General features: G+C 49.6%; 1 protein-coding gene across 2 annotated transcripts in view; it reads left to right on the forward strand.

Annotated features, from left to right (window-relative positions):
- Positions 1 to 26,960, forward strand: part of LOC146708639 (mechanosensitive cation channel TMEM63B-like) — a 28,462-nt gene extending 1,502 nt beyond the window's left edge. The window contains exons 2-24 of one of the 2 annotated variants that reach the window (XM_085460631.1): positions 5,759 to 5,980; positions 10,077 to 10,156; positions 12,099 to 12,137; positions 13,747 to 13,837; positions 14,450 to 14,487; positions 14,633 to 14,775; positions 15,459 to 15,510; positions 15,635 to 15,743; positions 15,821 to 15,891; positions 16,230 to 16,310; positions 17,466 to 17,589; positions 17,971 to 18,104; positions 18,328 to 18,465; positions 18,552 to 18,705; positions 18,875 to 18,981; positions 19,403 to 19,489; positions 19,573 to 19,638; positions 19,713 to 19,875; positions 19,975 to 20,080; positions 20,305 to 20,472; positions 21,762 to 21,877; positions 21,954 to 22,037; positions 23,772 to 26,960. In XM_085460631.1, the coding sequence (XP_085316757.1) occupies positions 5,786 to 5,980; positions 10,077 to 10,156; positions 12,099 to 12,137; positions 13,747 to 13,837; positions 14,450 to 14,487; positions 14,633 to 14,775; positions 15,459 to 15,510; positions 15,635 to 15,743; positions 15,821 to 15,891; positions 16,230 to 16,310; positions 17,466 to 17,589; positions 17,971 to 18,104; positions 18,328 to 18,465; positions 18,552 to 18,705; positions 18,875 to 18,981; positions 19,403 to 19,489; positions 19,573 to 19,638; positions 19,713 to 19,875; positions 19,975 to 20,080; positions 20,305 to 20,472; positions 21,762 to 21,877; positions 21,954 to 22,037; positions 23,772 to 23,960 (2,535 nt within the window). In that variant the 5' untranslated portion in view covers positions 5,759 to 5,785 and the 3' untranslated portion in view covers positions 23,961 to 26,960. The remainder of the gene's footprint in view (positions 1 to 5,758; positions 5,981 to 10,076; positions 10,157 to 12,098; positions 12,138 to 13,746; positions 13,838 to 14,449; positions 14,488 to 14,632; positions 14,776 to 15,458; positions 15,511 to 15,634; positions 15,744 to 15,820; positions 15,892 to 16,229; positions 16,311 to 17,465; positions 17,590 to 17,970; positions 18,105 to 18,327; positions 18,466 to 18,551; positions 18,706 to 18,874; positions 18,982 to 19,402; positions 19,490 to 19,572; positions 19,639 to 19,712; positions 19,876 to 19,974; positions 20,081 to 20,304; positions 20,473 to 21,761; positions 21,878 to 21,953; positions 22,038 to 23,771) is intronic. The other variant, XM_085460632.1, reaches the window with a different exon arrangement.
- The last annotated feature ends 344 nt before the right edge of the window (positions 26,961 to 27,304 follow it).

A 27,304-nucleotide genomic window follows, 5' to 3' on the forward strand; every position in this document is an offset into this window, starting at 1 on the left:
TCCCTGTCGCCTCCTCCAGCCCAGTCAGGACCCCTCACCCAGGAGGCGGCAGCCTTAGCCGTCTCCTTCCGATGTGGAGGAGCAGCGGCTCTGCTCCGAGCACCTCCATAAGGACTCCTCGGCCTATCGCTAAGGAGGAGCTCGTCCTTTGTTCAAAGAAAGCTCATTTCCACCACTTGTACCTGCGATCTCGTTCTAATCAGGACTAGATTACAGATTTATGGAGCTTCTCAACAATGATGCGCCACCTGGTGGCAGATGGCTGCGTAGCATCTACGACAATAATTTACCGTCTTTGGGGATCGATTAAAATGTTACCGATGAGATTAAACGACCAGTGAGTCTGGGACCGAGCAGTGACAGCGACAAGTAGGCGCATCCCTAATGGAGACGATGCTGCAGCGTTCAGACTCCACAAACTTTGGAGGAGCAGGAGGAGGCCAGAGGAGGAGCAGGAGGAGGCCAGAGGAGGAGCAGGAGGAAGAGGTGTTTGTTGCTCAGTTGCAGCTGTGAGGCATTCAGGCGTCCTCAGAAACTGTGTTTAATGTTTTGGCGTACGTGTGCAGAAAGTGAAGGTCACACTTCACAGGCTGTTAGCAGGTTACCGTGGAAACATCACCTGTCTGCTCTGCTGCATGTTTTTTTTTTTTTCACCTGCTCTTATTGTGAAGGGTCAGGCAGAACAGGGGAGGAGCACACAGGTGTCACGGGCTGCTGTGCGCTCAGCTTGCAGCTGATTGGTTCCCAGGTCGGGCGCTCTGCTGGTGGCCGTTGATGTTGTCGACAGGTCCGATGGGCCTCGCCGTGATGTCACGCAGGGGTCCGAGGGCTCTGCGGCAGCCTGATACCTCCAGGTTCACCGTGCTCACTTTTATCATTTGCCCAGAAAAACATCTGCTTCCAGACGCCGTCACATGATCAGTGGGGCCGCTTGTTTTGCTGCGTGGACGACCTCCCGACAGACGACACCAGTGCAGGATCTCTGAGAGCGCAACACTTCCTGTCAGCCTCTGAACCATAGGAGCTTAATCTGAACCACGCACGTGCTCAGCTGTTATCTGAGGGCCGCAGACGCCGGCGAGTTCTGATCTCGCCCTGATAGACGAGTCACAGGCCGTGAGGTGGGGGTCACAGGGCGTTCCTCTGAAGTCTCAGCTGCAGGAAGCTCTCAGTGACCTGCAGTTCCTCTGACGTCCAGCAGAGGCAGCAGTGAGTTCGTCCTCATAGACTCCATGTTAAAATAAACACGTTTACATCCTGATACTCAAGCTGTTTAAATGATGTTAAAGCTTGCTCTGTCAGGGGCGGGGCCTCTGCCTGACAGGTGGATGGTGACACAGGTGGCTGTAGCTGCCAGAGTATGTTAATGACATCATCTGACCAATAATATGGCTTCCATTTAATTCTGATTTTAATTGGATGGGGTGGGCGGGGATCATGGCTGCCACAAGTCTACAAGCTAGCGGGTGACATCACAGTGTTGTGCAGTCTGTGGGATACTCACGGCCGTCTGTGGGCCTCGCCAGGACGTGGCGGCTGTTTTACGGCCCGGCGGGATGGTCGGGTGGATGTTGTTGAGTTGGAGAGAAGCAGGATTATGCCTAAGCACACTGGAATGAGAGGGAATAATTCATGAATGGTAAGCATCACGTCAGGGAAAACGTGTCACTTCCTGCCTGTGGACAGTTTGAAGAAAGGACGTGGTCAAAAATCAGCTGACTGATATTTCCTGTCCAGGCCTGACTTCCTGTTTAAAGACAGAGGCCGTGACCCACTCGGACCTGTTACTGTGATCCGGGTAAAACCAGAGCTGCCCGCCAGTCTGAGGCGCCTTTGGAGAACCAGACCGCCGTGTGCTTCGGTAACGTGTGGCTCCAACTCTGCGGCGCCTCACGGGAATGTCTGCTCACTGACGTCATCACACACCTGTCTGCAGGTGAAAATCGTACCGTCGCTGTTAAAACTGCAGCGCCTCCTCAGAGGTCGGGTCCTCTTTAGAATAGAATAGAAGTATCCTATATTGTCAATGAGTGGGAGCACAGTGACGGGCAGGTGGAGCGGGCAGGTGGAGCGGGCAGGTGGAGCGGGCAGGTGGAGCGGGCAGGTTCACACAGAAATAAAGAATAAACATGAGAGACTGTAGGGCGTTTCGATGTAACGATATAAAAACATCTATCGTTTGTTTCGTGGTGTCGCAAAATAAACTGTTTGCGGTAATATTTTTCATGTTCTGATGTCCCTGTTAGTTATTATTCATTTCTTAAAGTTCTCTCTTTCTCTTAGATTTAATATAAACACTACGGACGCACAAGCGCCTGTTTTTATGCGTCGTCGTTAGCAACAACGATGATAAGACCATCGCGTGTCCGCTTGTTTATTTTCCACATAAACCTTTCACAATAAAGCTCAAGATCCTGTTGAGACTTTTCAAAATAAACCGAATCACATGAAAGATGCAGAGTGTTTATGGATGAGAAGTAAAAAAGAGCCGCCAGGTGCTCTAAAATAAACCGTAGACTCAAACGTTAGAACAGGCTTTTCCCCGCAGCACGCCGTGTGATAAATACTCACAAAGAAACGGCGCCGTTACAACTTATGTCTAAAAATGTATCGTTTCATGCATCGTTAAAACACTCGACTCCAGGAATTTACAGAAAATGTTAAATTTTTGTGATTTATATCGTTATCACCTGAGCGTGTCACCTGAAGGTGAGATGTTTCTTTCCTTTCTCCATCGTGGAGACGTCTGCAGCTACATGTCTGCTCCTGTGGCTCTGTGAGGGGAAATGAGGGTGGACAGAATAACATGAACAGGAACGCTCTCTCAGAGTGTGTGTGAAGCTGATGCTGGAGGTCAGTGTGTGTCTGCACCTCCAAACCTGCCGCACATCCTTCATCATCGTCAGCCTGAGCTCACACGAGTGGACCATCACAGCTTCAATGACACAGAATTCCTTTGTGTTATTGAAGCTATGATGCAGCCCATAATATTCGTGCTCTCCTTGTTTTTGTAGCTCTGTAAAAAAAGCATCAGAGCACGCCTGGTGCACCTGAGGGTGAAATGTGAGCGCGAGGACGCCGTCAGACTGAAACTAAACAGGAGACAGAACGTGACAGCGCACCTGTGAGGATAGAAAACCAACGTGTGTGTGTGTGTGTGTGTGTGTGTGAGAGACCAGAGTCGACCCCCCCCACACACACACACAGCTGGAGGAGGATGGTGGGGGGACAGACCCACAGGATTGGCTGTAATCAGGTCTGATGCAGGAGCTGTTTTACCCCGGCGGGTGGAGGCAGAGGTGGTGTTTTTGGGTGGATGTCTTCTGCACTGCAGCTCTGATGGAGGCTTCAGATGAGTCATGCTGCTGCTGCATCACCATGGCAACAGAGAGGAGGGAGGGAGGGAGGGGGGTCTCTGAGTGACGCTGCACCGGAGGAATTTTCCAGATCAGACCGTCACCGCACGCGCTCAGAGCAGCAGCAGAGCCAGCGCCTCCTGCAGGCTGCAGATGTCACTGCAGGTTCTGGATCTGATCCAAGCCGGAGCGGAGGGTCTCAGGGAAAACTCGGAAACTCGTCCTGGAAGCAGAGTGTGCACTAAAAACACATTCACAGCCAATCACAGCTGATCACGCTGCAGACACATCCGTGCGTGCTCAGCTCTTCGGACTGAAGCGGCGTGCGTTACTCAGGCTGGGAGCGCAGCAGTGTGGAGCGTTTTACTGCCTTTAACGTGTTGTTGTTCTACGCCCGTCTTTGGGGTTGTAAACGTCAGGCGCGGTGGACAGGAAGTTGGAAAGCTCTGGAAAAGATGCCGTGTGATTGGTTCAGTTTATTTCAGAACCTTCTGGATGAATTGTCATGAAAATGTTCTCAGAGGTGCACTTTTAGGGCGGGGACTCGATTTTAAGTCTTTCTCCTGGAAAGTCGACTCAGAGTTCCTCCTGTTTGTCTTTTCTGAGGACTTCCTGTTACATCCTGTTCGGGAGCATCAGGAGCCGCTGAGGGGGAAAGCTGCTCTGACTCATCAGGTGCTCTCATGTGTGCGTGAAGCACGTTCAGATTCCCGGTTCAGTGGCACTAACGCTCATTTAGACTCGTCTGCTTTTACTTCACTTTGACCTGAGCGTGTCTGAGGTCGCCCGGTCAGACCCGGCTTCCTCTGACCCAGGTCACCTGACAGGAAGAGCTTTTATTGTCGACACCCCGCCCCTGGGTCAGCCCTGGCCTGGGTCTGAGTGAGGGGTACCGGATGAAACGAGTTTCAGTCCTGTCCGAGGACCTCGACGCGTCTCTGCTGGAGCTTGCTGTTTGTAATGGGGCCTCTGATTGGATGTGACTCGTCCCGCCCCTCACAGCAGACCGTTTCCAGGTCAGCAGTGAAATCACGCTGGCCCGCCTTTGTTTCCCAGCTCTGTGATGTAACTGTGACATCATCAGCGACAGCGCCCTCATTGAGCCGTAAAATCTAGGCCAGGACTGCAGTCAAGGTAACCATAGCAACGGGATCAGTAGGCTAAGCTGTGACGCTGCTGGGGCATGCTGGGAAATGTAGTGAGCTCTGCCAGCTTCTCTCGTCAGTGTGCTGAAGGTAATGATGAGTAAATACGAGTGAGTGTGTGTGAGTGTGTGTGTGTGAGCGACACACACCTGCGGTCACCTGCAGCATCACTTCTTGATTTTTCTGGCTGAAATGTTTTTTGCTCCCAGTGTCTGACTCTGCTCCAACAGCTGTAATGTGTGAAGGAGGACACCGAGCCGTGTCACTTCCTCCGTTTGAAGCTTTAATGAGTTTAAACGTGTGTGTGTGTGTGTGTGTGTGTGTGTTCAGCCCGTTGAACCACTGCTGCTGATCTCATCGGGACACGGTAACAGAGCAGATTTCCGATCTCGGGCCGTCGCTGGCTCAGTGACATAACTGTGATCAGCAGAGACTCGTGTGAACCTTTCACAGAAACGTTTGTGCACGTGTGGAAACGAGGCCCGACGGATAAAAGCTTAAAATCCCATTAGCTGGTCCAGGATCAGTGCAGGTGAAGTGACGGAGGAGGACTCCATCATGAGGTCGGCCTGCAGAGAGCTCCTGATACTTTAACCTTCTGTGGTCACGGTAACAACCAAACTACTGTAAATAATACAAATTATAACAGACAGCTCGTTATAAAAGTCCGAGTACATCACACACACGAAATATCAAACAGGCTGTAACCGCTGCACCGTGTGCTGTGCATCGAGTGGAGGCGTACAGGCAGGAAGGGCTTCCTGTGTCGTTCAGAGGTGCATTATGGGTAATGTCTGTGACTGGCCAGCACCTCACGGAGTGGGGGTGAGGTGTTGTCCACCATTGTACTTATCTTGGACAACATCCGCCTCTCTGACACCACCCTAAGGGTTTCCAGCTCCGCCCCCACAACATTACTGAGCTTGTGATCAGTCTGAGTCGTTGCATCACGTGACATCACGGGTACTCTGACTCATCCAACCACCACAGAGTGACCCGAAAACCTCTGAAGATGGAGGTCTGTGTGCAGAGGGTGCCGAGGAAGGGGAGAGGGCGGTCCCCTGGTGGTGGCGTGAGGCGGTCCTCTGAAAGCTGAATGAATAAAATCCCACCGAGTTTACCAGAGGTCAGATTTGTTTACCGTGTGTTAAAACAGCTGTTAGATCTGACGGTCAACCGTCTCATCTCAGGCGGTCATGTGGCTCCTCCTCCCTCATGAGAGCAAGCGTTTCACATCTCTTCTCTTTTCTCCCTCAGGTTCTCTGCGAGGATGTGGCAGTGAGCATGCTCAGAGCCCTGATCGTTACCATGGCGATTACCAGCAGCCACGCGTGCAGCGGTCAGGAGAACTGCTCGGCCGATGGCGACGGCGAGTACAAAGACTACTGTTACTCGGCCCGCATCCGCAGCACCGTGCTGCAGGGGCTGCCCTTCGGCGGCGTGCCCACCGTGCTCGCCCTCGACTTCATGTGCTTCCTGGTGAGTTGCCGCCGCAGACACGGAGGATAAACACGCCTCCCTTTTTGTCCTCGCATCACTGGCGTTAGGCGTGAACACACACGTGACAGAACACTGTCATCCAAAGTGTGTGAACATCACAGATCAGCTGGAGGGCTTCCTGACATGGTGGTGTCAGTGACCTTTGAACTCTAACTGAGAGCAGCATGCAGGATTTTTCCGTTAGAAGTCTGATGTTCAAGGTTCAAGGTCCTTTATTTGTCACATGCATAGTTATACAAGTATAACACACAGTGAAATGTAGCCTGACACGCTCCTCGACATGTGCAAAAAAACTGGGGGGGGGGGGGGGGTGTAGAGGAAAAACAATATATATATATATATATATATATATATATATATATATATATATATATATATATATATATATGTATGTATGTATGTATGTATGTATGTATGTATGTATATATGTATGTATATACACTGGGTGAATGTGCAGTAGTAGCAGCAAGCAGGTGAATTCTGTACATTAATATGAATAGACATCTGACTGTTTTACAGGATAGACAATATAAACATATTTAAAATTAAAGGAATTGAAATGTACATTGTGCCTTGGTTTAGTGTCTGGAAGAGTCCTGTCTCAGTCAATTATAGATGATGTGAGAGGGCGGGTGTGTGTGTTTAGGGCACGGATGGCTTGGGGATAGAAGCTCCTCTTGAGTCTCTCTGTCCTTGCCCGGAAGATGCAGAACCTTCTACCAGATTGCAGAAGTTGGAACAGTTTGTTGCCAGGATGGGACGGGTCCTTCAGTATCTGCGCTGCTCTAGTCCGGCATCTCCTGGTGTAGGTGTCCTGAAGCGGGGGGAGAGCAATCCTGCAGCAGCGTTCTGCTGTACGGATCACTCTCTGGAGAGCTTTTTGGTCCTTCACACAGCTGTTCCCGAACCACGATGTCATGTTCTGTGTGAGGATGCTCTCCACAGCGCCTGTATAGAAAATCCTGAGGATCTTTGGAGAGACCCTGAACTTCCTCAGTTGTCGTAGGTGATACAGGCGCTGCCTAGCCTTTTTGGTCTGGACCTGAATGTGGGCAGCCCATGTCAGGTCTGAGGAGATGTGGACACCAAGATACTCTCCACTGGAGCTCCATTGATGATGATGGGCTTGTAGTCTCTGTGCTGACCCCTTCTGAAGTCCACCACCAGCTCCTTGGTCTTGCTGACGTTCAGCTGGAGGTGGTTGTCCTGGCACCACGATGCCAGATTCTTCACTTCATCCATGTAGGCCGCCTCATCGTTGTTGGAGATGGCACCCAACACCACTGTGTCGTCAGCAAACTTCACAATGGTGTTGGAGCCGTGGGTGGCCACACAGTCTGAAGTGTAGAGTGAGTAGAGCAGTGGCGAGAGGACACATCCCTGAGGCGCTCCTGTGTTGATGGTGATGCTGTTGGAGAAGCACCTGCCCACCCTCACCACCTGAGTTCTGCCAGTGAGGAAGTCCAACACCCATGCACACAGACGGCTGTTAAGTCCCAGATCCCTCAGCTTTGTGAACAGTCTGCAGGGCACTATTGTGTTAAACGCTGAACTGTAATCAACAAACAGCATTCGCACACAGTTACCCTGTTTCTTGTCCACGTGGCTGAGAGTGGTGTGTAGGACGTGGGCGATGGCATCCTCTGTGGATCTGTTGGATCTGTAGGCGAACTGCAGCGGATCTGTGGTGTCTGGGATGGAGGAGGAGATGATGTTCTTCAGCAGCCTCTCAAACACCTTCATTACTACCGAGGTCAGTGCAACTGGCCGGTAATCGTTCAGGGATGAGGGTTTGCTGTTCTTGGGCACAGGGATGATGATGGATCTTTTGAAGCATGTGGGGACCACAGACTTCGCCAGGGACTCGTTGAAGATGTAAGTGAACACACCTGCTAGCTGGTCAGCACAGCAGCGCAGCAGGCGGCCGGTGATGCCGTCTGGCCCCGCCGCTTTCCTTGTGTTCACTGATGTGAAATTTCTGCTTTTTTTTCCCCGGAAATTTCGTGGCTCAAGAGTTGGGAGTTCGTCTTGTAATCGGAAGGTTGCCGGTTCGAGCCCCGGCTCCGACAGTCTCGGTCGTTGTGTCCTTGGGAAAGACACTTCACCCGTTGCCTACTGGTGGTGGTCAGAGGGCCCGGTGGCGCCAGTGTCCAGCAGCCTCGCCTCTGTCAGTGCGCCACAGGGCGGCTGTGGCTACAATCAGAATCAGAATCAGAATACTTTATTGATCCCTGGGGGAAATTATTTTTTGTTACAGTGCTCCATTTTAAACCAACATTAAGACAAGACAGACAATACACTAACTAAGAATAGTACAATATATACATATATATACATACATACATACATACATAAGTCACTCATAAATAAATATTTGGAAAAGAAACGTGTAGTTGTAGCAGCAAACAGTGTGTTAAGTGGATGCGTTGTACAGGGAGCCACAGGCAGGAATGATTTCCTGTGTCGTTCAGTGGTGCTTTTCGGTAATCTCAGTCTCTCACTGAACGAGCTCCTGTGACTGACCAGCATGTCATGGAGTGGGTGGGAGGTGTTATCCAACATTGTCTTTATCTTGGACAGCATCCGCCTCTCCGACACCACCTTGAGGGAGTCCAGCTCCATCCCCACAACATTGCTGGCCTTACGGATCAGTTTATTAAGTCTGTTGGCATCTGCGACCCTCAGCCTGCTCCCCCAGCATGCAACAGCATAGAGGATCGCACTGGCCACCACAGACTCATAGAAAATCCTCAGCATTTTCTGGCAGATGCTGAAGGACCTCAGTCGCCTCAAAAAATAGAGACGACTCTGGCCCTTCCTGTAAAGTGCTGTGGTGTTTTTAGCCCAGTCCAGTTTATTGTCAATGTGAACTCCAAGGTATTTATAGTCCTCCACAATGTCAACACTGACCCCCTGGATTGAAACAGGGGTCAAGTGTTTCCTGGTCTTCCTGAAGTCCACGATCAGTTCCTTGGTCTTTGCCACGTTGAGCTGCAGATGATTCTGCTCACACCACGTGACAAAGGAGTCGACCACAGCCCGGTACTCTGTCTCATCATCCCTGCTGATGCATCCAACCACCGCAGAGTCATCAGAAGACTCATGTGAAGAGAGAGGCTGGCACAGTGGTGTGGCTCTGGATTCCAGGCTGACTGCAGGTGAGGTTGTGGGGGTGGGAGCAGACACTGTGGTGTCGAATCTATTGAAAAACAGATTCAACTCGTCAGCTCTATTCTCACCTCCCTCAGCTCCCCTGCTGTTGGTTGGCCTGAATCCAGTGATGGTCTTCATGCCCCTCCACACCTCTCTCATGCTGTTCTGCTGGAGTTTCCACTCCAGCTTCCTCCTGTAATTGTCCTTAGCCTCTCTGATCTTGTCCTTTAGTAACACCTGGACCTTCCTCACCTCCTCTTTGTTGCCCCCTCTGAAAGCCCTCTTCTTGTTGTTGAGGAGGGCTTTGATGTCCTTAGTCACCCACGGCTTGTTATTTGGGTAACAATGAACAGTCTGAGCTGGAACAATGGAGTCGGTGCAGAAAGTTATGTAGTCTGTGATACACTCAGTAAGCCCATTGATGTCCTCGGCGTGAGGCTCACAGAGTGTTTCCCAGTCGGTCACCTCGAAACAGCCCTGTAGTTCCACTATTGCCTCCTCTGACCACCTCCTAACAGTCCTGGTGGTCACAGGTTCCCTCCTCACAATTGGCACATAGCGGGGGGTGAGGTGAATCAGGTTATGATCTGACCTACCAAGTGGGGGGAGGGAGGAGGAGCTGTATGCATCCTTGACGTTAGCATACAGTAAGTCTAAAGTTTTCTCTCCCCTGGTGGGACAGTCCACATATTGTTTGAATGTTGGTAGTGTATTGTCCAGTGATACATGGTTGAAGTCACCCGAGATCACAATAAAGGCACTCGGGTGCTGAGTCTGTAGCCGAGCTATGGCAGAGTGGATAATGTAGCTGCCATCACCAGTGTGTGGATGTGGTATAAAGTGTTTTGGGGTCCTTAGGGACTAAGTAAAGCGCTATACAAATACAGGCCATTTACCATTTTTCCTTCCTCTTCCTCCTCAGGTGCTCCTCTTCGTCTTTTCCATTTTACGGAAGGTTGCGTGGGATTATGGCCGCCTGGCGCTGGTCACCGACGCTGACAGGTAAATGAAGGTTAATCAGTCTGTAAACGTTCTTCATCACAGAGCTGGACCACAGCTTCACGGGCTTAATCCGTCACACGGGGTGCCGGAGACGTCCAGGAAGCTGAGTCTTTTTTTTGTGTGACGAATAAACATGTGCAGGCCTGAGGTGAGACAGGAAGAATTGGAAGCTGAGAGATGGATCGTTCTGATGTGTGAACCAAAGACAGTTTAGAATCTGTCTGTTTTTAGGTTTCCTACATTGAAATCAGTGAGCTGTTATATTAACCCGAGAATCAGTGAAGCTCTGCAGACAGGAGGCACTCACACACAGTTTGGCTGCTTTAAAGCCACATTTGAATATGAATGTTGGGTCTGCGCTTCCACAGGACCCGCTGGTTTAGAAACGTATTCTCGTTAACGACAAAAACAAGACGAACATCTTTTACTTGCTGCAAGGGAGGCCCCGGCCAGTGTCTCAGGAAGCACTCTGAATCCAGACTGACCCCAAATCCGGCCTCCGCTTGCTGCCTTTTATTGGGAAAACAGTTTACACAATACACATCACAGCAAAAGCACCTCCCACCGTAAACCCCCAGATGGTTCTAAGACAAGGCACTGTGTGTGTGTGTGTGTGTGTGTGTGTGTGTGTGTGTGTGTGTGTGTGTGTGTGTGTGTGTAAACATCTGTATGCATGTGCAAGAGTGTGTGTGTGTGTGTGTAAACATCTGTATGCATGTGCATGTGTGTGTGTGTGTGTGTGTGTGTGTAAACATCTGTATGCATGTGCAAGAGTGTGTGTGTGTGTGTGTGTGTAAACATCTGTATGCATGTGCAAGAGTGTGTGTGTGTGTGTAAACATCTGTATGCATGTGCAAGAGTGTGTGTGTGTGTGTAAACATCTGTATGCATGTGCAAGAGTGTGTGTGTGTGTGTGTGTGTGTGTGTGTGTAAACATCTGTATGCATGTGCAAGAGTGTGTGTGTGTGTGTGTGTGTGTAAACATCTGTATGCATGTGCAAGAGTGTGTGTGTGTGTGTGTAAACATCTGTATGCATGTGCAAGAGTGTGTGTGTGTGTGTGTGTAAACATCTGTATGCATGTGCAAGAGTGTGTGTGTGTGTGTGTAAACATCTGTATGCATGTGCAAGAACGTGTGTGTGTGTGTAAACATCTGTATGCATGTGCAAGAACGTGTGTGTGTGTGCGTGCGTGCCTGACTTCCAACTGTTTCTAACAACATCCTTAGTCACAAAATGGTAATCTCCCCCACACCCAATATATGGTTCACTTCCTGTATTGGTTCACCGTGCACAACACAGTGAAGCCACAGAAGGGCAGGAAGCCGACCACACAAGAAACAGATCTGTCAGATAGGATGCATCTGCAGTAAAACCTCCCCCTGAGTGGCTGGAGAGGTGGTCGGAGACAAAGGAATGTCTTGATCCTATAGATTTGCACTCAGACTTACAAATTTAAGAAACACAATGACACATTTAACAATTTGACTTAACAATGAACAAGTAAAAACACGGTTCAAGTAACATGTCTACCCCCAACAAACACCGACAGTATTAAAGATGGACGTAGCCTCCAAGATCTGACAGGTGAAGCCTCCTTAAATCTGCGTTCTCACTAATATCCAGCAGGTGGCGACGCTGGTTGGGGAAAAAGTCTGACTATATAGAAGAAACTGAGCCTCCGACTCAGCGGGACTCTTCCTTGATTGGTTGACTCGATGCTCATTGGTTAACAGCGTGTTTTAGCAGTAAGATTAGGCGGCGTTAGCAGAAAGCTTCAGCCCGAGGCTTCGCAGTGACATCATGGCGGCTGCGTCTATCTTTGAGCGTCCATGTGTAAACGCGGTGGTGGGCGTGATGCGCTCCTGCTGTGTGACCTGATCAGGGTTGTTTCCCTCTCACTGGCATCACCTCCTTGTTATTTTCTGTTTCCTCTCCCGAAGACTGAAGAAGCGTTTCAGCGACCTGGAGGAGCGGGAATAGTATGTTGTTGTTGCTTCCTCCCTGTTTGGTTTGTCTGCTAACCTCCTCTGGTTTGATTAACGGGCTCTCTGGTTGGTGCACTAACACCTCTTTTCTGCATTTCAGTCTGTGCTTGTTTGGGTTTCTGTATGGAAGGTTATTAGTGCCAACAGACTGCACAGATCTATCCGCAGCAGCCTGCTCGCTACATTTAAGCGTTTAATTATAAAAACATAACATTTGAACTGCAACACTTTAATCCTCCTGTTGTGTTTGTGTTTGTTTGGCTCAAAGTGGGCTTCCTATTTAGGCAAAATGGTTCATTGCCATGCGCCATATTATTAAGAAGAGATGGATCAGATTTCTCCCACGGGGCACATTGAACTGTGTCAGTGAGGCACTAATCGCCCTCCGCAGCACATGAACACTGTGTTTTTACAGCATTGAAATGGGTAATTATGCTACCTGCTGTGATGCTAACACCACTCCACGCTTCTCTCCATGTTTGTGTCAAACTCAGCCGAAGGCGCGACAGAGATAACTATGAGCCGGTGAAAAGGTAACGGCTACCTGCGTATGTGGACCCCTGTGACGTGCTAGCTAGATGACTCAGTAGCCCAACGTGCCGTAGCCACGCCCACGCTCAGAGTCGGCAGCTAAAACGATAATAACTGAAGACGTAAGAGCAAACGTAGTCGACGTTAAAGATGTCAGCACTACAGAACAGCCGATCATTATTGGGGTCACTGGTTGCCATGGTGATTCCCACCTTTGTGGTGGTCCTGCAGTTCTGGACCCCGACTCTCTGAAGTTCTTGTGTGTTGTGATGTCAGCTGTTCTCCGTTTGGCTCTTAGTTTCGTGTTGTTGTCGTGTTCGAGTGCGTTAGTTCCCTCACATTCCTCCTGTGTGTTTCCCCATGTCAGGTTTTTGTGTCTGACGTTCCCGAGTTATTGTCGCTTAGTTCCTGTTTTACTTTGTTAGTTGTCCCTGTTCTGTATTCAGTTTTACTTCCTGTCCTAGTATAAATGGCGCCGTCATCCTCTGTGCGTTTCCTTCTGTCGGCTGGATTTTTGTAACGCCGTTTACAGACTTCAGATCGCTGAACTTTCCCCCCGACTCTGCTGTTTAGTCCTTAACCTGCAAACTGTGACAGTGGAGGCAGAAACACGTAGAAACCGTTAAAGACGTGAGGTAGCAGGTCCGGTGGATCAAGTCTGGTTCCTGAGCGGTTTGAAGCTTGAAGTTCCTGCTGTACCGACCGCCACAGAGCTTTTGTTGGATAGACGTGACTCAGATCTTTATTTGCGTTTCCAGCTGAGCCGACGGTTTGGCTCTAAGCCGTTTCTCCCAAATCCGTCAATTTGAACCCAGTGAAGGGTCGCCGCGATCGAGCGAGCGGGGTCGCCACCACAGCGGGGTCGCTGCTCAGTCGAGCGCGCGGGGTCACTGCGATCGAGCGAGCGGGGTCGCCGCGGGCGTGCCGATCCAGGTTTGTGCTTGGCGAACCGTCGTCTGTGTTTAGTGTCTCGAAACTCATTTTCAAAGGAACTCTGGAGTCTTACCAGCTGTCACACACAGAGGTCAAAGGTCAGAGGGCCCCATACTAACATTCCTGTTTGTGTCCACAGTGTTGCCTCGGCGATGCACTCGGAGACGCCCGACCGCTATGAACGCCTCACCTCGGTTTCCAGCTCTGTTGACTTCGACCAGAGAGACAACGTAAGAACACCTTCATCACTCCCTCCTCTTCCTGCTCCGCCACAGTTAGCCGTTAGCTGACAGAGGGTCAAAGTTCATCCAAACTGGGCAGAACTCACAAAACGCACACACATCATCATCATCTGGCGTCATCATAGCGGCCACCACAGTGGACAGCTATTCAAAGGCTGTTGTTGTATCCGTGTCAGTGTTGATGGTGTACCTGCACATAAACCACTACGTTGGACACTGATGTGTCCCTCCATACCTGCCACCTGCTGGTCATTTAATGTTACTACAGATGTTTGACGTGTTTCTTTGTAATTATTGTTATTTAACCTTGTCACGGATGAATTATGACAACCTCAGTCAGAATTTAATTCATGCGTGACAGGGTTAAAGCAGGACACAGAGTACGTCTGTGATCTGTGTTCCTAATCCATCGGCCATTGTTCAGCTCGGCAGCTCTGGGTACTTTGAGCTGCGACCGCTAACGGTTAGCTGAGGCCCCGCCCACTGGCCTCACCTGCACACCTGCGGCTTGTGAGGATGAGGAATCCCAGGCACAGTCGGGGCTTTCACTGTCGTTTCGCTTGCTGTAAAGCTGTCGTCTTCTTCCTGTTTGTGTTTCAGGGTTTCTGCTCGTGGCTGACGGCCATCTTCAGAATAAAGTGAGTATGAGGAAACGGCTTCTCGCTTTCACGGTCAGACCGAAAGCTCCACTGTCCCATCGTTACCACAGACTGTGAACTCATCACAGACGCTCAGATTTCCCAGTGTAAGAACAGACCGTGACTCCTCCTGTTTCTGCCGCAGAGACGAGGAGATTCGTGAGAAGTGTGGCGAAGACGCCGTTTACTACTTGTCCTTCCAGCGTCACATCATCGGCCTTCTGGTCGTGGTCGGCGTCCTCTCGGTCGGCATCGTCCTGCCCGTGAACTTCTCTGGAGACCTTCTGGGTAAGAGCAACTCGGTCTGAGGGTCTCGGGTCTCGATGTGTCACTCACCGCCTTCTCGCCTTCTGTCTGAATGTTTTAGTCCGAATTATCAGTAAAGATGCTTTCCTCAGCCGAGGAACACCTGGACCACCCTCCAAAGAAGGTAAAGTGGGTGGGGTCAGAGGCGTAGGCGCCCTGCGCCCTGTAGACTGTGGCTAATGGTAGACTCGGTCCCATCTGGTCTGTAGTACGAGTGCCGTGTTAGAAACGTGCTGTGGTTTTGTCATAGTGACAGGCAGTAGGTAAGGAGGTGAAAGCGGCTATGATGACTTCCTGTGCTGACCCAGGGGCGGGGTGTCAACAATAAAAGCTCTTCCTGTCAGACGCACATGGAGGGCGTCCGCTCGGCGAAATGGCCTTCGAGGATTCAGAAACACCCGTGGACGAAGCTTTAAAGAAGTCACGCTGAGTCGGGCATATGAAACCATCAATAAACACGTCGCTCAGTGACTCAGACGCTGCGTTTTATTTCTGTCTTTGCAACACAACGACATTTAAGCCAATAAAGCTCCACTTCAAGCTTTCCCACTATAAACACCGTGACTACTGGAAGTCCACCAGCACACATCTGGTGATGCAATGGCTGATGTTAGGAAAAGCACTCGTGCACACTCGGGCTTCATGTGACCTTTGCTTTCTTCCAGAAAACAACGCCTACAGCTTCGGACGCACGACGATAGCCAACCTGAAGTCTGGGTGAGATTTCATATCTTCTTCTTTGCTTTGTTAATCACGGCGTTGTTTCCTGCAGATGTTTCAGAGTAAAAGCTTGTGAACCTTCCTGTTGAGAGGTGTAATCTGGGGGTTTGCTACATTGCAGGACGAACCTGCTCTGGCTGCACACCACGTTTGCCTTCATGTATCTGCTGCTGACCGTCTACAGCATGAGGAGGCACACGTCTAAGATGCACTACAAGGAGGACGACCTGGTAGGAAGTCCGTGAACTCTGAGGACGCGGCATTTGTGCGCTTAGCCGTGCGGTAATCCCAGTTTTGTGTCTTGCAGGTGAAACGCACTCTGTTCATCAACGGCATCTCCAAGTATGCCGAGGAGAGTCAGATCAAACAGCACTTTGAGTAAGTTCCACGCTCTCCTGTCAGTGACTGCACGGAGCTGTTCTCCTGCTCCGAGTTTGTGATGATGAGTGTAACCCCCATGAGTCTGCCCTGAACACTCAGCTTATCACAGTTTCATTCAGAAGGGATGTCCCTAATATGGTCATCTGGGGCACATGGCCAGTCAGATGAAAGTGAAAGGGGGCAGGGCTAAAGCAGCTTGTTTCAGACACTGCACGAGGCCCAGCATCAGATAAAGGAGGATGATTATGAGCTGTGAGTCCTGCAGCGCTGCTGTGGGAGGGTGCAGGAATCGAACGCTTGTTCTGATGGTGGTGTGCCTCCTCTGTGTCCTGCAGGCAGGCGTACGAGAACTGCACGGTGCTCGAGGCTCGGATCTGCTATAACGTGGCCAAACTGATGGCTCTGAACGCTGAAAGGTGAGGCCCAGTGCATGCTGGGAGTAAAATCTCACACACCCACACAGTAATCATTCATATGCATGAAAATGTGAGACTCTGAACGCATCACGTTTATAAGTAGAAATGCATCGATCAGCTGGTTTTGACCCCTGAGCTGTGTGAACATCTCCAAGCTCTTCACAAGCATTCTGTCTTTTCCACCTTGCAGTAATCTAAATACAGATTACTGCTGTCATGTTCAGCTCCGCTCCAGAAGCCTTGTTTCTGACTCCACATCGACCAGTTGGACCCGATAAATCTCCAGCAGTCAAATCATTTCAATTCAATTTTATTTATAGAGCACCAACATGCTTTATATTGTAAGGGAGACCCTACAATAATAGATACAGAGAGAAACCCAACAATCATATGACCCCCTATGAGCAAGCACTTTGGCAACAGTGGGAAGGAAAAACTCCCTTTTAACAGGAAGAAACCTCCGGCAGAACCAGGCTCAGGGAGGGGCGGGGCCATCTGCTGTGATTGGTTGGGGTGAGAGAAGGAAGACAGGATAAAGACATGCTGTGGAAGAGAGACAGAGATCAGAAAAATAAAATACTGTAAATAGGAGCTTTTTTCTTTTAAGTTTTCCAAGAAAATTTTTTGCTGCTCTAAACTGATTCAAGCAGACCTTTGACCTTTTGCACAACCAATCACAGGTGTTTACATGAAGACTGATGATTTGATCTGTGCTGCAGAGCCACAGCCAATGAAAAACAAATTGCAGACTTTAGTTGAATCATTGCTGACAACTTTAACCCAGGTTTGTTTTTATTCACATTGCTTGTTGTCGCTACACAGCTTTTTTTCTTTTTTTTTTCTTTTAGCAGGTTTATCCAGACCTGTTTGTCTTCTGATTAACTAAACTGCTCCTTATGTGAAATTCAAGTCTGGTCAGCTAGCATGGCCTACGTTACCTTCAGCTGCCCCGGCTACAGGAGCCTGGCTAACTACGGGTTTTTATGAGGGTGTGAAGCCCAGTCTCCAATTCAGTGATCCTGGCCTCCAGAGCTGCAAACAAGCTACATTCATTCCAAATATCGTTATTGCTAAAGTGCGCCGAGGAGTAAGCATCTGACACGAGCAGGAAAGTGCTCCACGTCGTCACCTGATGACTTCATTCGTGTTTTGCAGGAAGAAGACGGAGCGCAGCAAGAAGTTTTTTACCGACCTGATGGCTAAAGAACACGTTCCCACCATGATCAACCCCAAGCCCTGCGGACACCTCTGCTGTTGCGCCATCGCTGGCTGTGAGGAGGTAAAAACAAAGACATCGCCCCCATGGCAGAACCGTGCGCGGTCACATCAGCAGCTGCTAACTAGCTAGCTGGGCTCATTATACAGCGACGTTTCTGCACATTCCCTTCAGTTCATCAACTGCGCAATGATTTTGTCCTGCGTCGCGTGTCTCTGCGTTATGTTGTGGTGTTTCCGTTGTTAAAATGCCGCCAATACAGAAAATGGCGAGCTGGTACTCAGAATGATGAGTCCAGGAGCAGCACGCTGGACTTCAGGGTTACTTCACCTGTCCTGCAAGTCGTCATGACATCGCCAAGCTTTACCCACATAATTCAAATGCTAACGTGCTAATGTTAGCATGTCAGGTGGCAGTTTGTTGATGCTTTTCTGTGGTCTGCAGGAGGAGGCGGTCAGCTACTACACCAAGAGGGAGGCCAAACTCAAGGAGGAGTACAGGAAGGAGAAGGAAAAGGTCCACACCAAGCCTCTGGGCATGGCCTTTGTCACCTTCCAGAATGAGGCCATGACTGCCATGTAAGCCACTCGCTTCACTTCCTCTTTATCTGTCTCAGACTCCTCCCCCTATTTTTCTCCTCAGAAACTTCTCATTTGGCGATCGTTAAATATTTTATGGTTTTTATAGTTTTCTCTAACGAAATGTCCCACCTGCCTCCACCTCACGTTAGCCACACCCCTCACATTCGAATCCTTGTCATGTTTTCGACCTCACCTCTGCTCACGGCTCTTCTTTTCTCAGCATTTTGAAGGACTTTAACGCCTGTCAGGTTCAGGGGTGTCGATGTCGTCAGGAGCCACGTTCCTCTCAGTTCAGCGAGGTTCTTCACGTTCATAACTGGAGTGTTTCGTACGCACCCGACCCACAGAATGTCCGCTGGTATGTCCGCACGCTCCGCCCACCTGAAACTTTGGACAAATAAATGCGCCCTTTGAGATCAGCTTACTCTGTGTTCCTTCCTGTAGGGAACACCTTTCACTGGGCGGGATCTCCTGGTGGATCCGTTGTTTTGTCATCAACTGCATCCTCTTCATTCTGCTCTTCTTCCTCACCACGCCCGCAATCATCATTTCCACCATGGACAAGTTCAACGTCACCAAGCCCGTCGAGTATCTGAATGTAAGAAGCGTGAAGCAGGTGTATAGTCCGGCTTCAGGCCGATTCCTTCAGCTCTGACTCTGTGCTCTCTGTCTGTTGGGTGCTTGGATCAATGCTTGTTGGTGAATGGTTTGGGTTGATTGGGTGGATGTTTGGTCGGATGAATTGTTTTTCTTGGTTTCTTGAACAGAACCCCATCGTCACTCAGTTCTTCCCCACCCTGCTGCTCTGGGCTTTCTCTGCTCTGCTGCCAACCATCGTCTACTACTCTGCTTTCTTCGAGGCTCACTGGACCAGGTACAGCTGCTTCCACTGCTGCTCTTCATCACTTTGTTATTTGTGAGAGTAGCACACACCGTGAAACTAGAAATAAATAAGTCGAAGGTCCCATTTAAAGTCATTTCCTGTAGAGTCCCAGTGATGATTAAAGTCGAGTGACGCTTGTATCTGACCTCAGTGTTTGCCATGTTTTGTTTTTTATCCCCTGCGTTATTGGGCACGCTTCATCCCATTTTTCTTTTCTTTTCTTTTTTTTTTTTGTCCCCGTTTACCCACGCTTTGTCCCCGTTTGCCCACGCTTTGTCCCCGTTTGCCCACGCTTTGTCCCCGTTTGCCCACGCTTTGTCCCCGTTTGCCCACGCTTTGTCCCCGTTTGCCCGTGGTTTGCTCCTGGTTCCGTCCATCTCACAGTTTCTGTTTCACCTGTCGGTGTGTGCAGGTCTGGAGAAAACAGGACAACCATGCATAAGTGTTACACCTTCCTGATCTTCATGGTTCTGTTGTTGCCATCTCTCGGCCTCAGCAGGTAACAGATCTTGTGGCTCTAAAGAGTGTGAAACCTGACTGACCTTTGACCTCTACTAAAGCATTTCTGTCTGTGCTTTCCAGTCTGGACGTTTTCTTCCGCTGGCTCTTTGACAGGAAGTTCCTGGCTGATGCTAAAGTCCGATTTGAGTGAGTTATGTTTTGTTTCCAGCCTACAGTTTGACGGTTGTTACCGCTCACTGAAAACCACTGTGTTTCTGCAGGTGCGTCTTTCTGCCAGATAACGGCGCCTTCTTCGTCAACTACGTTATCGCCTCCGCATTCATCGGAAATGCCATGGACCTGCTGAGGATCCCCGGCCTGCTCATGTACATGATCCGGCTGTGCCTGGCTCGCTCTGCTGCCGACCGCCGCAACGTCAAGAGGGTGAGGACACACTCACTGAGAAGTTTATGGTGGTGCGGTAAAGCTTTCAGCCCACAGGGGGCGCTGCTCTGACTGTAACCCTGTCTGTCGTCCCTACAGCATCAGGCCTACGAGTTTCAGTTCGGAGCAGCGTATGCCTGGATGATGAACGTCTTCACAGTGGTGATGGCCTACAGCATCACCTGCCCCATCATCGTGCCCTTCGGTCAGTCCAGCACTGCAGTAACTGTTAGTCAGTACATGTTTAGAGTAACAGTACAGGTGTTGAAGTAGTAGTAGTACTAGCATCCAGGTGAAGTCATACAAGTCAGTGTAAAGTGTGACGGTGGCTGAAAATAGTCTAATTCCTGTTCCCGTAAAGTCTCAAGTCAGAATAAAAGCAGGTCCAGCATGACGTCAGGGGTATTCAGCTCACCTGTTCACCCGCAGGTCTGATGTACATGCTGCTGAAACACTTGGTGGACCGATACAACATGTACTACGCTTACCTGCCCTCCAAACTGGACAAGAAGATCCACTCTGGAGCCGTCACCCAAGTGGTGGCAGCACCCATCCTCTGCCTTTTCTGGCTGCTGTTCTTCTCCACTGTACGCACAGGTAAGCCCCGCCCACCACAGCTGTGTCAGACCTTCCTTGCCGCGCCGCCTAGGACGGCCGCTTAGGACGGCCGCTTAGACTGTTTGATGAGTCCAATAAAGTAATGCGAGTGGTGCAGGTAGCTGTTCTGCAGAGACGCCCTTCATGACTGCAGGATGTTTCTGAAAGAAGCTGCAGAGCTCAGTAGCATCCCTGAGTGTCTGGGACACTACGAGTCTCCCGACCCTCTGAATCCCTGAATTTCTCTTTTATGTAGTTAATTGTAGTTTTCATTATTAGTGGATCAATGAGAAGGTTGAACAGTTCTGGTCATTTGTCACTGATAACAAGTGCTGACAGTGAAAGGCAGTTTCTGACATGTTGCTTTTTTTGGGGGGGTGGGGGGGTAGACTATAACAAGACAATACCAAGACCAGTGGGTATCGAGACCAAGACGAAGTCAAGACGAGACCGAGACAAAAAAGTCTTTAAACTGCAGCCAGATGCTGCTTCGTGTACAGGTCTCGGGCACATTTATGTGTTTTTGCGATGCACAGCCCTCCTCACCACCGTCCACTGTCTCACTCACTGAGAGGACAGACGCACGCTCCACGTGACCGTCACGTCCATCACCCTCTCTGTTTTTCACATAATTATCCTATATCCTCGCATGTGATTGGCCACAATATGGAGGGAAATTAATTGAGTTGCCGGCTCTCGCTCAATGGGAGTCGACTCTTCTGATTCACTGCAAAGCGCTCTCGTTGTGTGTCATGGATACTGTTGACTCCAAATCTCCGACCACTATGTCGATCTGAGACAACAAGAGGGAGACAGCGGGAGCAAGACCAAAGTCTGTCGAGGTCGAGACCAAGACCAAGTAAAACTCTGGCGGGGGGGGATTTTTTAAATGTTTCTATCGTTTTGGGGGGGTCTGACAGTCCTGCCAGTGGGTACTGGCTATTATTACACCCTGATGACAAGATGTCGTCTCCGTGGATGGCGTTCGATAGCATCGCCGAGTAAATGTGGTTAACCATACTTGTCCTCACACTGATTGCCCGGTGTTTTCAGAGGACATTTGTGGGTCATGGTTCAACCTCACTCTCACCTGGTCGGATACAAATAGGCGATAAATCCGGGGTAACGTGAGGCAGTTTTCTGAGGTGACTCCTTTAGTGAAGTTAACCACACCCTCGGTGAAAGGATGAGCTGTTTTAAATCCAGCAGAACTAAAAAAATGATGTGTTAGTATTCGCGACAGGAAGTTGTTATTTGCTGACCATAGCTAACTGCTAATGTGCTCTCAGGCTTCGACACGCCGACCTCCATGTTCACGCTCGTGGTGCTGATCGTCACCATTGTGGTCTGTCTGTCTCACGTCTGCTTCGGACACTTCAAGTACCTCAGCGCTCACAACTACAAGGTACGACAGCAGTGCGATGAAGGTTAGTGTGCAATGTGTGAACGCCAGCGTCTTATTCCGAGCATCTCCATTTCAGATCGACACAAAGGAGAACGACGTGGACGCTGTCGAGAACGGACGTCCAGCTCGTCCCTCGTCCTCACCCACCACCAAATCTCAGGTGACGCATGTTGTCTTTATTGGGATTGCAACAAACCACTCCCCCAGGTTTTCATCAAACGGGTCTCAGTACCGCCGGAGATCGGGGCCGCTGAGGCCTTCGGTTAGTCCGCCTTAGACACACTCACAGCTGTTTGAGTCTGTGGGCCCAGAAAGGCAGGCAGACTCACCAAAGCAAACCAAAACTGAGACAAACTAGGAGATGGTGTGAGATTTTATCAGAATGCCTTTCCTGGACTGATCCTCCCGTACAGCTCATAAAACACTGAAAGGTTCAAAAAGCACCAAGCTCAAATTCAAAGATCTGCTCTTACCTTATTTAACTTGTCTCTCAATCACTGCACTGAAGGGAGAACAGATTTGTAGTTCTTGATTTTATCCATAAGCTAATAAAACATTCTTTCTAGTTCTCTAGAAAACCTTGGACCTAAGTTACCGATGGTTCCCTACTTGTTGAGATACACAAGTTTTATGAATCACAACTAGCAAACAACACTCCAAAAGTTGATTCTGTTCATCTGGACATTTTCAGTGGGAGAAACGTTTCATCATCATCCAGGTGACTTCTTCAGTCTCAGGTTTCCAATCTTATAAACAGGACATTTGCATAATGACTGAAACCAGCCCACTGAGGAACAATGGGCTGGGAGGTCAGCTCCTTAATCTTAATTATGCAAATTCTCATGACCACTGATCAACAACCACTGATCAATGGCCATGAGTCCCATTCACAGAGAGTTGGGGAATGGCTGCAATCACAGCATTGTAAGATGGTGACAGATGTACCCTTAGGCCCCTCCTTGATTCAGAGATGGTCTTTCCCTCCTTGACTCCGCCCTCAAACCAGCGTTCCTCCCTGTCCAGGATGTTACATCCTCATCATTGAAAGAGTGTCCACTGGCCTGTAGGTGTAGATAGTCTGCAGAGTCCTGGCCTGACGAGGTGGCTCTGCTGTGTTGTAGCCAGAGGTTGTTTGGTTTCCCCGACGTATAAATCCTGGCACTCCTCCTGCACTTAACAGCGTACACTATGTTACTCTGTTTGTGTCGGGGGACCCGATCCTTGGGGTGGACCAGTTTTTGGCGCAGCGTGTTTTGGGGTTTAAAAGCCACAGAGACCCGGTGTTTAGAAAAAATGCGTCTCAGCTGCTCCGATACTCCTGACACGTACGCGATCACTACAGGTTTTCGCTTGGGCAGCGGTTGTCCTTCTCTCCTGGATCAGCTGGAGCTTTCTTTAGGCGCCTTCCCAGCTTTGACAAAAGTCCAGCTGGGATAACCACATTTACTCAGGGCCTTCTTGATGTTCTTCTGCCTCCCTGGCTGCTGTGTCAGTGGGGATGGTGTTCGCTCTGTGTTGTAGCGTCCTGATGACACCCAGTTTGTGCTCCAGTGGATGATGAGAGTCAAACCTTAAATACTGATCCGTATGTGTAGGTTTACGGTACACGTCAGCTTTTAGATGTCCTCCATTACTGATGGAAATCTCACAGTCTAAGAAGGCTAAGCTGCCATTCCCCAACTCTCTGTGAATGGTACCCATGGTCTTTGATCAGTGGTTGTTGAGAATCAACAATCAATCAGAATTGACTTTTGGAGATTTACTCACCTGGATGATTGAGCATGCATCAAGAAGATAGCAAACAACACGTTTTTATAGAAATCGGATCACGTCACAGTTCTCTTTGTGGTCATGTCTCTTCCTGGTGGTTGACCTGTTTTTATGTTCCTTCCAGCAACAGCAGCAGATGTACATCGCCCAGGTCCTCCAGGACCCCAACTCGGACGAGCCTGGCGGAGGGAGCAGCGAGGAGGACCGAGGGTCATCGCAGGATGAGGAGATGCTGAATGGAGGGAACAGCATCAATGAGGCGGATTTCCAGTCGGGGGAGGACAGTCTGATCGCCAACGAAGTGCACCAGTAGCTGGGGGTGGTGCTAGAGGAAGGGGGCGGAGCTAGTAGAGGGTCATACCCACACAACAGTTACAGATAAAGCTGACTGGAAAATCACTACACCCATAAACACTTGTACAGTAGATTCACGGTTAGCTCCACCCCCTCTTGGCCTGAAGACTTGACCCTGACCTTTGATGCCGGCGCCGGGTCGCCAACATCCAGTCCTGCACGCCTGTGGATCCTTAATGGACATCAGACTGTGTCCACAGGAAATCACTGTATATAACCACAAAGCCAAAAGTTCTTTTTCTTGGGTTGGGTGGGTGGGTTTTAAAAACTTGTGCCTGGGCTGGATTCTTTGTTCGCACTCGTGTCTTGATTTCTGATCCCACTACGGGTCACCTGAACCCGACCCCTCCAGGGGTCCAAGCTGATGCTGACGCTGTCTTTTTTTCTCCGCATAGTGAGCGCCTGTTGCGTCATCACCGTACTCCAGAATCAGAGCGTTAAACAACTCGCCAACCGCCAGTTCTCATAGTGTTAGAAACCTCGCTTACGCAGACGCATTGTCATCCCTCTTCTCTGCTGGCCCGTCCTCGCCTCCGTTCTGTGGCTCTGAATGCCAGTACATTCAGCGAATCACCTTGGAGTGTGGGGCTTTTGTTTTTTTAGTTTTTGTACCTGCATGCTGTTAGGAGTGCAGGATTAGGATTAAACTGTCGCACCTTTGGACGATGTCATTCATTGCCGGATTGTACTGGCGAGCGAACACATTAAGCTTCCTCTCGCCTGCTGGCTTCAGTTGGACCACTCCTTGCCGTCGGACTACAACTCTCCATGCAACAACGCTTTCTTTTCTGGTTTGAGTTCACCTGAACTACCTTAAATCATGAACACCTGACAAAGGGAACAGGGATGTTTGTGTCTGTGTAGGTTTAGCAATCTGAACTCTTTTCAGAGGTGGGATGAACTTTGTGATGACTTTCAGCAGCAGGTAGTTCGACTTCGGGTAGATGAAGAAGAAGAGCAGCGCTTTTCGTCGGGATGTTTTTACCTGAACACCTGAAGTTGGAGGTACTGAAGGTGTGTGCTGTCCGTCTGTCTGTGTTAGCTCCTTATAAACAGACTACATCACAAAGGGTTCACCAGGCGTTGATGAAAATGCCATCCATCTACTGTAGAATCAGTTCAGCATTTTTTTTCTTTCACTTTCGTACAAAAGTTTAGAAATATATAATCATGCCGTTTCGGTCTCTACGCGCATCAATAAAGTTTTAGATAGAGTCCGACTGGTGCAAATCGATGGTTTCATCTCTGCCGCGGTACGACGAGCTCCTTCCATCCAATAATGAGCCACAGCTTCCTAGATGTGCCGCTGGTCCCTCAAACAAATAATCACTGTTTATTTCATGCTAATGATCATATTATGACTGTTTTTAGCTAATTAGCTGGGTTTATCTGACTGAAGCTAACCCTCGGCTAGCTAGAGCAAGCGACTAATAATCAGGATGTTTCAGTCCATGAAAAAAGATACTGACCCTTTGTCCTGTTAGCTCTTGTCTTTAAAGCTAATAACTTAGTTTGTCGTCCCGATAGTGCAGTGTTAGCCTAGCTCTGGCTCCAGTTAATAAAACTCACCTGATTAGCTCGTTAGTAGGGATGAAGCTGTGTAAAGTTGAACTTACTCCTAGCTTCTCGTTCACACCGACGGCTGGTTTAGAACCAGGACAGAACTGCTGAGTCATTGTTAGCTTCAAGCACACAACTCAGACACATAGGAATGATGCACTGTTAATTGTTAGCATGCAGGCTAACACAGCGCTAGCCTGCTAGCCCGGGGTTCGCATTCTGTTAAATGAAGACTAAATGGTCTGAAACCGCACAACAATGAAGAGGTGATGGTTTAGTTAAGCTAGCACTTTCCCCTGTTTTGCATGTGATGCTAGCAGGGCCACGCCACAGGGACGCAGCGGTGAAACCAGTGGTCTGGTTAACCAGTGGTCTGGTTAACCAGTTGATTTACACCTGATTGTGTCTTCGGCTGTCAGAGGTGAGCAGGCTCGTAGCTCACGCTCCATGTGGTCGTGGTGCCGATCTGCCTCCCGTTGGAGGGATGTAGAAAACATCAAGTTGCAACTGACTTGGCTGGTGGTGACATCATCACAAAGACAGGTCAAGGGGTGTGGCTTCTGCAGAGTAACATAAGTGCTTAGCGACAGAATGGGGAGGAGCTAGTCTCAGGTGTGTTTTGTTTTGTTCCTTTTTTCTCTAAAACAATGTTTACATCAGATTTTGTTTGCTGTGTGTGTGTGTGTGTGTGTGTGTGTGTGTGTGTGTGTGTGTGTGGGGACACGGAGCTGGACTATGAAAGCTGCAGCCGCTGGCTCGCTGGCATTGGCGGGCGGCTGCATGCTGGAGCTCTGCAGCGTTCGTGTCCGGGTGTCGTGTTCTGTTTGATGTTCCCCGCCGCTCCGCCCATGATTGTACGCAGATGAACCTGAAGGTGGAGTCGAGCCTGATCCTCAAGGTTCAGCTCGGCAGCTCGCAGGTGATGACCTGCTTCCTGTTCCTGTCTGTGTAAGGGCACCGGCATAGAATCATTTTCAGAAAGAGAGGCTGAAGTTCGACCGGAGCCGCACAGACCCGGCAGAACCAAATGCGAGCTCGGGGGCTTCAGCGGTCACGGCCTGCGGGAGCCCTGGGACTGTTTGTGTGGAAAAATGGGACTCGAAGGTTTCTGGAAGCGAGCCGCTGCTTCGTGCTGTTTGGTTTGTTTGTTTTTTCTTTTTTTAAAAATAAAATTCCTGAAATGTGAAGAAGAAAAATGTGAAGCGAGGCGTGAAGCGAGGCGTGAAGCAAGCGACAAACTGTGTAAAAACGTGTGTAAATAGCCATCGAACTGCAGTCTGTCGTCCACGTCCTGCTTTAATTTATTGCTGTGACTCTTATTTATTTGGACTTTGGTTTGTGTACAGTGACACCTTCGTCTTATTTATGTTCCTGATCAATAAAACTGATTTCATCCGTGCTCTCGTGCTCTCTGTTTGTCACACCTGAACATGGATCTGCCCTGAGGCAGGAGAAGTGAGCGCATGGCAGGTATGAAGTGAGCGCGCCACATAAACACTTTTAGGGTTAACTGAAACTCTGAGTCAGTTACCATGGTAACAGACGGTGGACGTCAGCTTTTGTCTGTGGAGCTGTGTCCCAAAACGTCAGCTGAATCCTTCGGAGGCTGCATTTGAAGGCCGATTACGTCACAGCCAGGCGACGAAGGCTGTCCCAATTCATCAACTCCTTCAAATGTGGCCGACAAATGCGTCCTTCATTTCCCCGAATTAGAAGGATGGGTCGGGTGTGTCCTTCGTGGTC

The sequence above is a fragment of the Copadichromis virginalis genome, linkage group LG6 (assembly GCF_057382275.1).
Source record: "Copadichromis virginalis isolate Kocher_CV1m ecotype Utaka linkage group LG6, C_Virginalis_male_GT1.1, whole genome shotgun sequence".
NCBI classification, from domain to species: Eukaryota; Metazoa; Chordata; class Actinopteri; order Cichliformes; family Cichlidae; genus Copadichromis; species Copadichromis virginalis.